This window comes from Corythoichthys intestinalis, chromosome 16, assembly GCF_030265065.1.
Source record: "Corythoichthys intestinalis isolate RoL2023-P3 chromosome 16, ASM3026506v1, whole genome shotgun sequence".
Taxonomy (NCBI): Eukaryota; Metazoa; Chordata; class Actinopteri; order Syngnathiformes; family Syngnathidae; genus Corythoichthys; species Corythoichthys intestinalis.
The window spans coordinates 43,526,247-43,539,272 of NC_080410.1; the positions used below are offsets into that span (position 1 = coordinate 43,526,247).

The 13,026-nt window shown below is 39.4% G+C and overlaps 1 protein-coding gene across 8 annotated transcripts in view; it reads left to right on the forward strand.

Moving 5' to 3' along the window:
- Nucleotides 1–13,026, forward strand: part of LOC130932163 (adhesion G protein-coupled receptor L1-like) — a 510,564-nt gene that overhangs the window by 212,594 nt on the left and 284,944 nt on the right. For all 8 annotated transcript variants that reach the window (XM_057861607.1, XM_057861610.1, XM_057861613.1 and 5 more), the window contains one exon: nucleotides 10,973–11,119. In XM_057861607.1, the coding sequence (XP_057717590.1) occupies nucleotides 11,050–11,119 (70 nt within the window). In that variant the 5' untranslated portion in view covers nucleotides 10,973–11,049. The remainder of the gene's footprint in view (nucleotides 1–10,972; nucleotides 11,120–13,026) is intronic.

Consider the following 13,026-nt stretch of genomic DNA (forward strand, 5'->3'; position numbering starts at 1 on the left):
TAATAATAGAAACTATTGTTATTTGGGTTGGAGTTTCCCGAGGGACAGATATAGTTGACGGACACAGGAAGTCTGTGTTGTTATGTTTGTTATGGTCCGAGTTGCAGAGCTGCAATAAACGTTGACTTAAATGAGTTCAAGAAACTAAATTCTGTGCTTTATGAATCGTTAAAAAAAAGCATAATTTAACACAGACGAAATCATTCAACCAATCAGAGTGAAGTATTACCGAAACAAAATGGTGAAGTCACGACCGTAATGGTCGGCAATGGATCGCCGCATATATTTTTTTAACACAACATGGCCGTGTCATTAAACAAAAATCGGTCTTTATATATATACTGTATAAAATTAGGGCTTTCATACCATTTAAATTTTTAATCGAGTTAATTACAGCATAAAAATTAATTAATCGTAATTAATCACAATTCAAACCATCTATAAAATATGCCATATTTTCCTGTAAATTATTGTTGTTGAAAAGATGAGACACAAGACGGATATATACATTCAATATACAGTACATAAGTACTGTATTTGTGTATTATAACAATAAATCAACAAGATGGCATTAACATTATTAACATTCTCTTGAAGCGACCCATGGATAGAAAAACTTGGAAGTTCTTAAAAGATAAATGTTAGTACAAGTTATAGAAATTTTATATTAAAACCCCTCTTAATGTTTTCGTTTCATTAAAATTTGTAAAATTTTCAATCAAAAAATAAACTAGTAGCTCGCCATTGTTGATGTCATTACACCATGCTCACTCCCCAAACCCATAAAATCATTTGGACCCAAGCGCCAACAGAGGGCGCCAATTAACAAAACAACAAGCGGACATTACACTGCTGTCATTTTAATCTGAGCGGGGCATGTGCGTTAATTGCGTCAAATATTTTAACGTGATTAATTTTAAAAATTAATTACCGCCCGTTAACGTCATAATTTTGACAGCCCTACACATATATATATATACAGTGCCTTGCAAAAGTATTGGGCCCCCTTGAACCTTGCAACCTTTCGCCACATTTCAGGTTTCCAACATAAAAAAATAAAATTTTAATTTTTTGTCAAGAATCAACAACAAGTGGGACACAATCGTGAAGTGGAACAAAATTTTTTGGATAATTTAAACTTTTTTAACAAATAAAAAACTGAAAAGTGGGGCGTGCAATATTATTCGGCCCCCTTGCGTTAATACTTTGTAGCGCCACCTTTTGCTCCAATTACAGCTGCAAGTCACTTGAGGTATGTTTCTATCAGTTTTGCACATCGAGAGACTTACATTCTTGCCCATTCTTCCTTGCAAAACAGCTCGAGCTCAGTGAGGTTGGATGGAGAGTGTTTGTGAACAGCAGTCTTCAGCTCTTTCCACAGATTCTCCATTGGATTCAGGTCTGGACTTTGACTTGGCCATTCTAACACCTGGATACGTTTATTTTTGAACCATTCCATTGTAGATTTGGCTTTGTTTTGGATCATTGTCCTGTTGGAAGATAAATCTCCGTCCCAGTCTCAGGTCTTGTGCAGATACCAACAGGTTTTCTTCCAGAATGTTCCTGTATTTGGCTGCATCCATCTTCCCGTCAATTTTAACCATCTTCCCTGTCCCTGCTGAAGAAAAGAAGGCCCAAACCATGATGCTGCCACCACCATGTTTGACAGTGGGGATGGTGTGTTCAGGGTGATGAGCTGTGTTGCTTTTACGCCAAACATATCGTTTTGCATTGTGGCCAAAAAGTTCAATTTTGGTTTCATCTGACCAGAGCACCTTCTTCCACATGTTTGGTGTGTCTCCCAGGTGGCTTGTGGCAAACTTTAAACGAGACTTTTTATGGATATCTTTGAGAAATGGCTTTCTTCTTGCCACTCTTCCATAAAGGCCAGATTTGTGCAGTGTACGACTGATTGTTGTCCTATGGACAGACTCTCCCACCTCAGCTGTAGATCTCTGCAGTTCATCCAGAGAGGATCATGGGCCTCTTGGCTGCATCTCTGATGAGTTTTCTCCTTGTTTGAGAAGAAAGTTTGGAAGGACGGCCGGGTCTTGGTAGATTTGCAGTGGTCTGATGCTCCTTCCATTTCAATATGATGGCTTGCACAGTGCTCCTTGAGATGTTTAAAGCTTGGGAAATCTTTTTGTATCCAAATCCGGCTTTAAACTTCTCCACAACAGTATCTCGGACCTGCCTGGTGTGTTCCTTGGTTTTCATAATGCTCTCTGCACTTTAAACAGAACCCTGAGACTATCACAGAGCAGGTGCATTTATACGGAGACTTGATTACACACCGGTGGATTCTATTTATCATCATCGGTCATTTAGGACAACATTGGATCATTCAGAGATCCTCACTGAACTTCTGGAGTGAGTTTGCTGCACTGAAATTAAAGGGGCTGAATAATATTGCACGCCCCACTTTTCAGTTTTTTATTTGTTAAAAAAGTTTAAATTATCCAATAAATGTTGTTCCACTTCACGATTGTGTCCCACTTGTTGTTGATTCTTGACAAAAAAATTAAATTTCATATCTTTATGTTTGAAGCCTGAAATGTGGCGAAAGGTTGCAAGATTCAAGGAGGCCGAATACTTTTGCAAGACACTGTATATATATATATATATATATATATATATATATATATTTCTGTCTCCATCCATGTACCCGTTTATAATGCGCATCATGATTTTACAAGTTGATTTTAGGGAAACAAAGTGTGCGTTATATTCGGGAAATTACGGTAGTAGATCTTTTCACAATTTTTTAGAACAGTGAAGCTGTATTTGCGAAGCGAGGAAGTAAAACTTTGTTTCAACAACTTTTCTGAAAAAGAAAATGCAATTTCTGAGAACAGTTACACTGTTGGCAGAAAATCCGACTTTGTGGAAAATCTCCCACGACGTATATATCGTCACAGCAAAACACTTCCTTAGCTCATTTGTTCCCAGGTTTCTCGTGTTTGCCATTAACTCCGCTTTCTTCTGCGCCCTCTTTTCCCAGTTTGGTCGTCTTGTCATGCCGTTGTTTCCCTTCATTCATCATTCCTTCCTACTACATTAAAAGCGCACCTTGCTCGCTTTCCGTTTTTTTAGGTCACAAAATAGAAAGCATTTTTCCAGCTCACACTTTTTCATCCCTGCACTCTGCGCTGTCATTACGACCGCCCTACCCGCTCTCCTCATCGTTTGAGGCCACGGGAGAGCTATTGTCCAAAGGTACAGACTGAAGCAGTTACAGGGGAGAGCTGCAAAAGACTGATTTTTCTTATTAAAAGCTCAAAAGTTTAAGAAACAAGGGGCCTTCACTCAGCGGGAGGCGTCTGCTTTCTGAGCGTTAAATTGCAAAATGGAGGGGAGCTGCCGTCCTATAGCGCATCTATTACTAGTTATTACTGTCTCTTTACTCTTGTTTTTCTCCTGTCTGCGCTCCCTCCGGGCTTGTCCTTTTCTTTAAGCTGTTGGTCATTCTCTGCGCTGACATGAAAAACAAGGCACACCTGATTTAAAGCGAGAACGCAACTTACGTGCGAAGAGCTTTTTTTCGCCCGGTCTCACTCTGTCAGCGTTCGTTTCTGGCGCGTTAATCCACGCGGCGACACCCAGCGGGTCGCAGCTTTGGGCCAGGCGGTGTGCCACTGGGGAGATGGGTAAATATCAGAGAAGGTCATAGCGAGGAGGGGCCGTTGGAGGGGAAGCCAAATGGCGGCCGATGAAGGGAAACCAGGAGAGATGACGATCTGGCGGCTTGTTTTTAAAACAAATCAATAATATCACGTCACTTTCAGAAAATGAAGAACAATATTTTAGTTGGGTTGGAACTAGAGGTGGTGTATTGACAGTTCGGACCGCCGCCACATTCTGCAAAAATGTGGCTTCGTTCATTTGCTGCCATCCCTCCTACTTCAAACAAGTCTATGGCAGTCAATGGCAACCAGTGAGTTTAATTTTGGGGTATTTCAGGTCATTTCATGTTGATTTGGGGGTATTTTCTGAGACACTTCCTGTTGATTTTAGGTTCCTGATTACAGTGGGGCAAATAAGTATTTAGTCAACCACCAATTGTGCAAGTTCTCCTACTTGAAAAGATTAGAGAGGCCTGTAAATGTCAACATGGGTAAAACTCAACCACTGAAGGAAGTTACTCGTAAATGCGCTAAAATGAACAGAAAGTGACCTGTAAATGCTCCCAACATAAAGAAATTGGCTGCAAATGTTCTGATTTCACTGCTATTGACAGCACATACTTCGTGGCCACATTCCGTTCTCGTGTTTTTGCTATATGAATCTACAAAAGCAAAATTGCCTTTTACAAAAAAATTATAATCAAGTATCATACCCTGTGGTGTAAATATAGGCCATAGTTATTTGGCTAATAAGGTGATTTAGTGGTTCTTTCTTTATACATTGGTTGGGTAGTTACTGTATTTGTTGTTGTTGGGTAGTTGCTTACTTGCTTGATCAGCTAGCTGGTTAGCTTTTCATTTGTTGCCGGTTGGTTGGTTGGTTGGTTGGTTGGTTGGTTGGTTGGTTGGTTGGTTGGTTGGTTGGTTGGTTGGTTGGTTGGTTGGTTGGTTGGTTGGTTGGTGTGTTGGTGTGTTGGTGTGTTGGTTGGTTGGTTGGTGTGTTGGTTGTCGTTACTGTATTTGGCTAATGAAGTGGTCAGTTGCTTCTTAAGTTTGTAGGTTAGATAAATTATTTAATTGTTGGTCGGTTGCTAGATCAGTTGGTTGACAAAAAAACGTATTAGGTTGTTGGTCATTATTTTGCAAATAAAAGTGATTGGTGTGTTTATTCTTAAGTTGATAGGGTAGTTACAGTATATGATTGTTGGTTTGTAGCTCAGTTCTTGAAATGACTGTTCGATTTTTTGGTAATTTGATTAGCTTGTTGAATAATTGCATTTTTTTTTTTTTTTTGTTACAGTGCTGACCAAAAGTATAGGCACCCCTGCAATTCTGTCAGATAATGCTCAATTTCTCCCAGAAAATGATTGCAATTACAAATGCTTTGGTAGTAATATCTTCATATATTTTGCTCGCTATGAAAAAACACAAAAGAAAATGGGAAAAAATTAAATCATTATAATTTTAAACAAAACTCCAAAAATGGGCCGGGCAAAAGTATTTGCACCCTGTGAAAAATTATGTGATGCTTCTCTAATTTGTGTAATTAACAGCACCGGTTACTTACCTGTGGCACATGACAGGCGATGGCAATAACTAAATCACACTTGTAGCCAGTTAAAATGGATTAAAGTTGACTCAACCTCTTTCCTTGTGTATACCACATTGAGCACGGAGAAAAGAAGACCAAAGAACTGTCTGAACACTTGAGAAGCAAAATTGTGAGGAAGCATGGGCAATCTCAAGGCTTCAAGTCCATCTCCAAAGACCTGAATTTTCCTGTGTCTACCGTGCGCAGTGTCATCAATAAATGTAAATCCTATGTGGCTGTAAATCCTGTGGCTAACTTCCCTAAATGTGGACGAAAAAGAAAAATTGACGAGTGATTTCAAGGAAAGATTGTGCGGATGATGGATAAAGAACCTCGACTAACATCCAAACAAGTTGAAGCCGTCTTGCAGTCCGAGGGTACAACGGTGTCAACCCGTACTATCCGTCGGCATCTGAATGAAAAGGGACTCTATGGTAGGATTCCCAGGAAGACCCCACTTCTGACCCAGAGACATAAAAAAGCCAGACTGGAGTTTGCCAAAACTTAACTGAGAAAGCCAAAAACGTTTTGGAAGAAAAGAACACGGTCCCCCCAGTCAAACATGGCAGAAGTTCTCTGATGCTTTGAGGTTGCTTTGAGAGCTGAAACAAATCCTCGAGCAACTCGAGTAACTCGAGTTTAAAAACTGATCCGAATAATTTTATTCACCTCGAGTAATCATTTAATTTTGACAGCTCTAAGCATCACGTTTTGCCCGGGCTACTTTTAATGCGGGACAACGTGCTGATGTCACGTGCGTAGAGGAAGAAGCAATAAAAAAACAAACAAAAAAAACTCACTGCAGCCGACAGCTGCTACAAACGGCGCAGACGTTGCTAAAAACTAGCCCGCATGATGCTACGGTGGTAGCAGGTAGCGTCTGATGCGTCTCATAGAGATCACATGTATGTTGAACTCGATGCGAAATAAGCAGTAGACTTCTAAGCGCTAATAAATAAGTTGAACGTTACTGTCACTCATTCACGTAACGTTAGCCCTGCGGAGGGCGAAGTTTCTCCGAATTATGACCACTGTCGATGCGTGGCTAACGTGTCTTACATACAGGCTTTATTAAATCTGTGAAAACATAGCACTGTAGAGTGATGAGGGTGTAAAATAAACACTTAATAATGCTGTCAATTTTAGCTCAGTAATCATTGTTGGATAAAACACTAAGTAGCACTGTTCCCTAATGTGCTCCAATACAGCAGGTGTCATACATTTATTCTGAACACTGCAAAAACTCAAAATCCTATCAGGACTTAGTTTAGACTAACTTAAAACTTAACGAGAACTTAAAATAGCTTGACACAAATAGAAATTCAATTGAAACACGTGGGAAAAACACCCAACTTTTAAGTGATGTGTGTTATGAAGTGTAATGGCATTTTTAGGTAAGAAATTATATATATATAATTATTCTTTTATAAGATCTAAAAGTTTTTTGAGTGAAAGCAGTGAATTTGTCTTTTTTTTTATTCTAGTTACATCTGAGATGTAATTGTTGGCTGTTTTCAACAATGTACATCGAAAATAAAGACATTGATTGACTGGAAATGGTTAAATATTAGATGGAATGTCTTATTTTGTCTTTATTGCAATTGCTCTTCACCTAAAAATAGATACCGTATTAAAGATGGGTCCGATCACGTCATTTTCAAAGTATCAGAATCGGCAAAAAAATATCGGACATGCCTTTTTTTAATATATATTTTTTATTTAACTCGTTTTCTAATTGTATTTAACGTTTACAGACAAAATGTCTTACACTCATTCAGAGTAGTTTTGACTTAAAGTAGAGCTATCAAATTTATTGCGTTAACGGCGATAATTAATTATTTTTTTTTTTAATGAATCACGTTAAATAATTAACGCATGCGCTGCACGGCCCACTCACGCATTGTCGTGTTAAATTTATATAGACGCTGTTTTACCTACAGATACAGTGCCTTGCAAAAGTATTCGGCCCCCTTGAACCTTGCAACCTTTCGCCACATTTCAGGCTTCAAACATAAAGATATAAAATTTTAATTTTTTGTCAAGAATCAACAACAAGTGGGACACAACCGTGAAGTGGAACAAAATTTATTGGATAATTTAAACTTTTTTAACAAATAAAAAACTGAAAAGTGGGGCGTGCAATATTATTCGGCCCCCTTGCGTTAATACTTTGTAGCGCCACCTTTTGCTCCAATTACAGCTGCAAGTTGCTTGGGGTATGTTTCTATCAGTTTTGCACATCGAGAGACTGACATTCTTACCCATTCTTCCTTGCAAAACAGCTCGAGCTCAGTGAGGTTGGATGGAGAGTGTTTGTAAACAGCAGTCTTCAGCTCTTTCCACAGATTCTCGATTGGATTCAGGTCTGGACTTTGACTTGGCCATTCTAACACCTGGATACATTTATTTTTGAACCATTCCATTGTAGATTTGGCTTTATGTTTTGGATCATTGTCCTGTTGGAAGATAAATCTCTGTCCCAGTCTCAGGTCTTGTGCAGATACCAACAGGTTTTCTTCCAGAATGTTCCTGTATTTGGCTGCATCCATCTTCCCTTCAATTTTAACCATCTTCCCTGTACCTGCTGAAGAAAAGCAGGCCCAAACCATGATGCTGCCACCACCATGTTTGACAGTGGGGATGGTGTGTTCAGGGTGATGAGCTGTGTTGCTTTTACGCCAAACATATCGTTTTGCATTGTGGCCAAAAAGTTCAATTTTGGTTTCATCTGACCAGAGCACCTTCTTCCACATGTTTGGTGTGTCTCCTAGGTGGCTTGTGGCAAACTTTAAACGAGACTTTTTATGGATATCTTTGAGAAATGGCTTTCTTCTTGCCACTCTTCCAGAAAGGCCAGATTTGTGCAGTGTACGACTGATTGTTGTCCTATGGACAGACTCTCCCACCTCAGCTGTAGATCTCTGCAGTTCATCCAGAGTGATCATGGGCCTCTTGGCTGCATCTCTGATCAGTTTTCTCCTTGTTTGAGAAGAAAGTTTGGAAGGACGGCCGGGTCTTGGTAGATTTGCAGTGGTCTGATGCTCCTTCCATTTCAATATGATGGCTTGCACAGTGCTCCTTGAGATGTTTAAAGCTTGGGAAATCTTTTTGTATCCAAATCCGGCTTTAAACTTCTCCACAACAGTATCTCGGACCTGCCTGGTGTGTTCCTTGGTTTTCATAATGCTCTCTGCACTTTAAACAGAACCCTGAGACTATCACAGAGCAGGTGCATTTATACGGAGACTTGATTACACACAGGTGGATTCTATTTATCATCATCGGTCATTTAGGACAACATTGGATCATTCAGAGATCCTCCCTGAACTTCTGGAGTGAGTTTGCTGCACTGAAAGTAAAGGGACCGAATAATATTGCACGCCCCACTTTTCAGTTTTTTATTTGTTAAAAAAGTTTAAATTATCCAATAAATGTTGTTCCACTTCACAATTGTTTCCCACTTCTTGTTGATTCTTGACAAAAAAATTAAATTTCATATCTTTATGTTTGAAGCCTGAAATGTGGCGAAAGGTTGCAAGATTCAAGGGGGCCGAATACTTTTGCAAGGCACTGTAGCGCTAAAAGGCAGCGTATAATGAGTGGAGAGAATTTTGACAGCCTTTGGAGCCTTTTTTTGTGTGGTTAAAGCCTTACAATACCTCTCTCAGCAATTAAAAATAATGTGGGAGGCAATGAGGGGAAGAAAGGTAGTAGTTGATCATTTTCTTAACACCCTGTGTTCTTTCCCAGCGCAGAGAAGATATATCACTTGATGCACCTACGCACAGTCATGGTTGCACTTCCCATCATGCATTTGGGCAGAAGTTAAATGGCTGCACTATCATTTACTGAAAGCTCAACAAATACACTAGATGGCAATATTTAGTCACTTTATACAAAGTCACATTTATCCTTTAAGAATTACAAGTCTTTCTATCCGTGGATCCCCCTCACAGAAAGAATTTTAATAATGTAAATGCCATCTTGAGGATTTGTTGTCATAATAAACAAATACAGTACTATGTTGAATGTATATATTCGTCCGAGTTTTATTCATTTTTTTCTTAATGCATTGCCAAAGTGGATATGATTGGAATTGAATCGGGAGCAAAAAAAAAAAAAAAGCAATCGGATCGGGAAATATCAGGATCGGCAGATACTCAAACTAAAACGATCGGATCGGGAGCAAAAAAAATAATGATCGCAACAACCCTATACCGTATGTTTTATCCGATTACTCGATTAATCGATAGCATTTTGAGTTGATTACTCGATTACTTAAATATTCGATAGTTGCAGCCCTAGTTGCTTTGCTGCCTCTGGCACTGGACTGCTTGACCGTGTGCATGGCATTTTGAAGTGTGAAGACTAACAATAAATTTTGCAGCATAATGTAGGGCCCAGTGTGAGAAAGCTGGGTCTCCCTCAGAGGTCATGGGTCTTCCAGCAAGACAATGACCCAAAACACACTTGAAAAAGCACTAGAAAATGGTTTCAGAGAAAGCACTGGAAACTTCTAAATGCCAGCAATGAGTCCAGACCTGAATCCCATAGAACACCTGTGGAAAGATCTGAAAATGGCAGTTTGGAGAAGGCACCCTTCAAATCTCAGACCTGGAGCAGTTGGCCAAAAAAGATTGGTCTAAAATTCCAGCAGAGCATTGTAAAAAAACTCATTGATGGTTACCGGAAGCAGTTGTTCGCAGTTATTTTGTCTAAAGGTAGTGCTGCCAAGTATTAGGTTGAGGGTGCCAATACTTTTGTCCAGCCCATTTTTGGAGTTTTGTTTAAAATGATTATGATTTTTTTTTTCATTCTCTTTTGTGTGTTTTTTTTTTTCATTGCAACCAAAATAAATTAAGATATTACTACCAAAGAATTTGTAATTGCAATCATTTTCTGGGAGAATTTGAGCATTATCTGACAGAATTGCAAGGGTGCCAATACTTTTGGCCTGCACTGTGTATTGGATTAATCAAAAGATTACTGTCAAACTTTGACAATTAGCGCTAATGGGTATAAAATGCATGTATGTATTTTTTCAGTGTCTTTCACTTTGCAAATTAACAATCAGATGCTGGCAGCAAAAAACAAATATTCATAAGATGAAGCAAGATTCTTTGTCTTCCAGCTAAACCCCTGATTGATTAATTATCGATCGAGAGGTGACTTTTTTTCAACCACGTCCACTCGTATATGGAATTTGTATGGATGTTGGTAGCATCCATCAAATAAAAAGGGGATGGAGTTTGGCAGGGATGAAAGCAATCCTCTGAAAGCCGTCGCCCTGCCACCGCAGCCCGCCACAATCCCCCCAAAAAACGCGCGCACACACACAGACGGCGACGGCAAGCTCAGCAGGAGTGGGCCTCGGCAGTCACGTCTCTGCTGTTTACGCTCTTTAAGCCCCCAGAGGGCCCGAGCAGGCTTCACTGTCAAAAAATCAAGAGCTAAAGTTCCAGATTGTGATTTATTTCATTAGGCAAATGAGATGTGCGAGTCCTGCGGCACTACCGACCGACTAACACACGCACACACAATGAGTATTTTTCATCTTGTGCACATGTTGAATACGGCCGCATTAAAGGCCCCACGACATATGTCGCGTGTCTGCTTCAATCAAGCGTCCAATCGCGGCGGAGTGACGAACCGTTCGCGGTGACAGCTGTCGCCGTCGACACTGCCTTGCTTTCCATCAATCTACCTGACCGCCCTCGCTGTAAACCAACAATTGTGACATGTTTTTCTTTTCTTTCAGGTCGGCACCCAGAGAGGGCGTAAGCTGAGCACGCCCACCCCCTTCCACCACTTCGCCTTCACCCAGCGCCATCCGTCATGGCTCTCGCAGTCTGGTTTATGTTGACGTGCGCGTTGGCGCTCGGTAACGTCGCGCCATCCTCTCAAGGTAGGTCAGGTTCGTTAACTCTCATGTTGTGATCAAGCAAAGTGCATCCAGGTTGAACTCGTTCACCGATAAACGTCTGTTAGATTTGAAGCTAGGTTAATGTACACCTAGCTTGGCTAAAAAGAACATGAAGGGAGTTGATACCAATTGAAAGTAACATTCTGCCACCATATAACTCACGAACAATGCAGGTTATGACGCATAGCCAAAAGCAACATAGTTTACATTACAATCCGGCTCGAAGGACCAAAATAATGTTAGTTTTGAAGCTAGGTTTATGAACACCTACCATAGACTTCATAATGATATTGACAAGACACCTTCCTAAGACACTGCGCCACGCCTTCAAGTATGGGGCCATCCCACACTCCACATCAGTCGGTCGCAGTTATTCTCAAACACTTGCAGCGATCCAACGCCGGATTTAGGTTGAAAAAGTACGAAAGCTGTACCGCATAAAAACAGGAAGGATTGTCTCAGGAGTGATTTGTTCGAGGATTCAAGGTAATTATTATATTCATCATACCATGGATGCATTTTGAAACGTGAAAAAAATCAGTAGGAGAAATTAACCTCTACGGCATTGACGTCATAATTTGCATTATTTACATAAAATGAATGCTAACTGCTCTTTTTTTTTTTTTTTTTTTTTTTTAACCAAGAATCGAGACTGTTTTACGCTCATATCTGTAAAGGTTTCAGAGATTTAAGCATTTATTCACAAGAATTTTCATCGTAAAAAGCTCTATGTGGTGATAAGGGGGTGCCACATTGGCTTAAAGACTAGCAGCACATTCGGCATATTTACGTAAAATAAATGCTAACTGTCCGGTTTTTTTTGTTTTGTTTTTTTTGCTTTTAACCAAGAATCAAGACTGTTTTATGTCCATATCTATAAAGAATTCAGGTATTTACGCATTTATTCACAAGAATTTTCAAGGTAAAAAGCTCTTTGTAGTGATAAGACAGCGCCACAGTGGCTTAAAGACTAGCAGCACATTCGACATATTTACGTAAAATAAATGCTAACTGCCCTTCTTTTTTTTTGCTTTTAACCAAGAAACGAGACTGCTTTATGTCCATATCTATAATGAATTCAGGGATTTAAGCATTTATTCACAAGAATTTTCAACGTAAACATCTCTTTGTGGTGATAACACTGGCTTAAAGACTAGCAGCACATTTGACATATTTACGTAAAATAAATGCTGACTGCCCGGTTCTTTGCTCTTTTAACAAAGAATCGGGACTGTTTTACATCCATATCTATAAAGAATTCAGGGATTTACGCATTTATTCACAATAATTTTCAACGTAAAAAGCTCTTTGTGGTAATAAGGCGGCGCCACAGTGGCTTAAAGACTAGCAGCAAATTCGACATATTTACGTAAAATAAATGCTAACTGGCCGTTTTTTTTGTTTTTTTTTTGCCTTTAATGAAGAATCGAGACTGTTTTACGTCCATATTATTAAATAATTCAGGGATTTAAGCATTTATTCACAAGAATTTTAAAGTAAAAAGCTCTTTGTGGTGATAAGGCGTCAACACAGAGGCTTAAAGACTTGCAGCACATTTGACATATTTACATAAAATAAATGCTAACTGCCCGTTTTTTGCTTTTCACCAAGAATCGAGACTGTTTTACGTTCATATCTGTAAAGAATCCAGGAATTTAAGCATTTATTCACAAGAATTTTCAACTTAAAAAGCTGTTTGTAGTGATTAGGCGGCACCACAGTGGCTTAAAGATTAGCAACACATTTGACATATTTACGTAAACTAAATGCTAACTGTCCGGTTTTTTTTTGTTTTTGTTTTTTTTGCTTTTAACCAAGAATTGAGACTGTTTTACGTCCTTATCTATCAAGAATTCAGGGATTTATGCATTTATTCACAAGAATCTTCT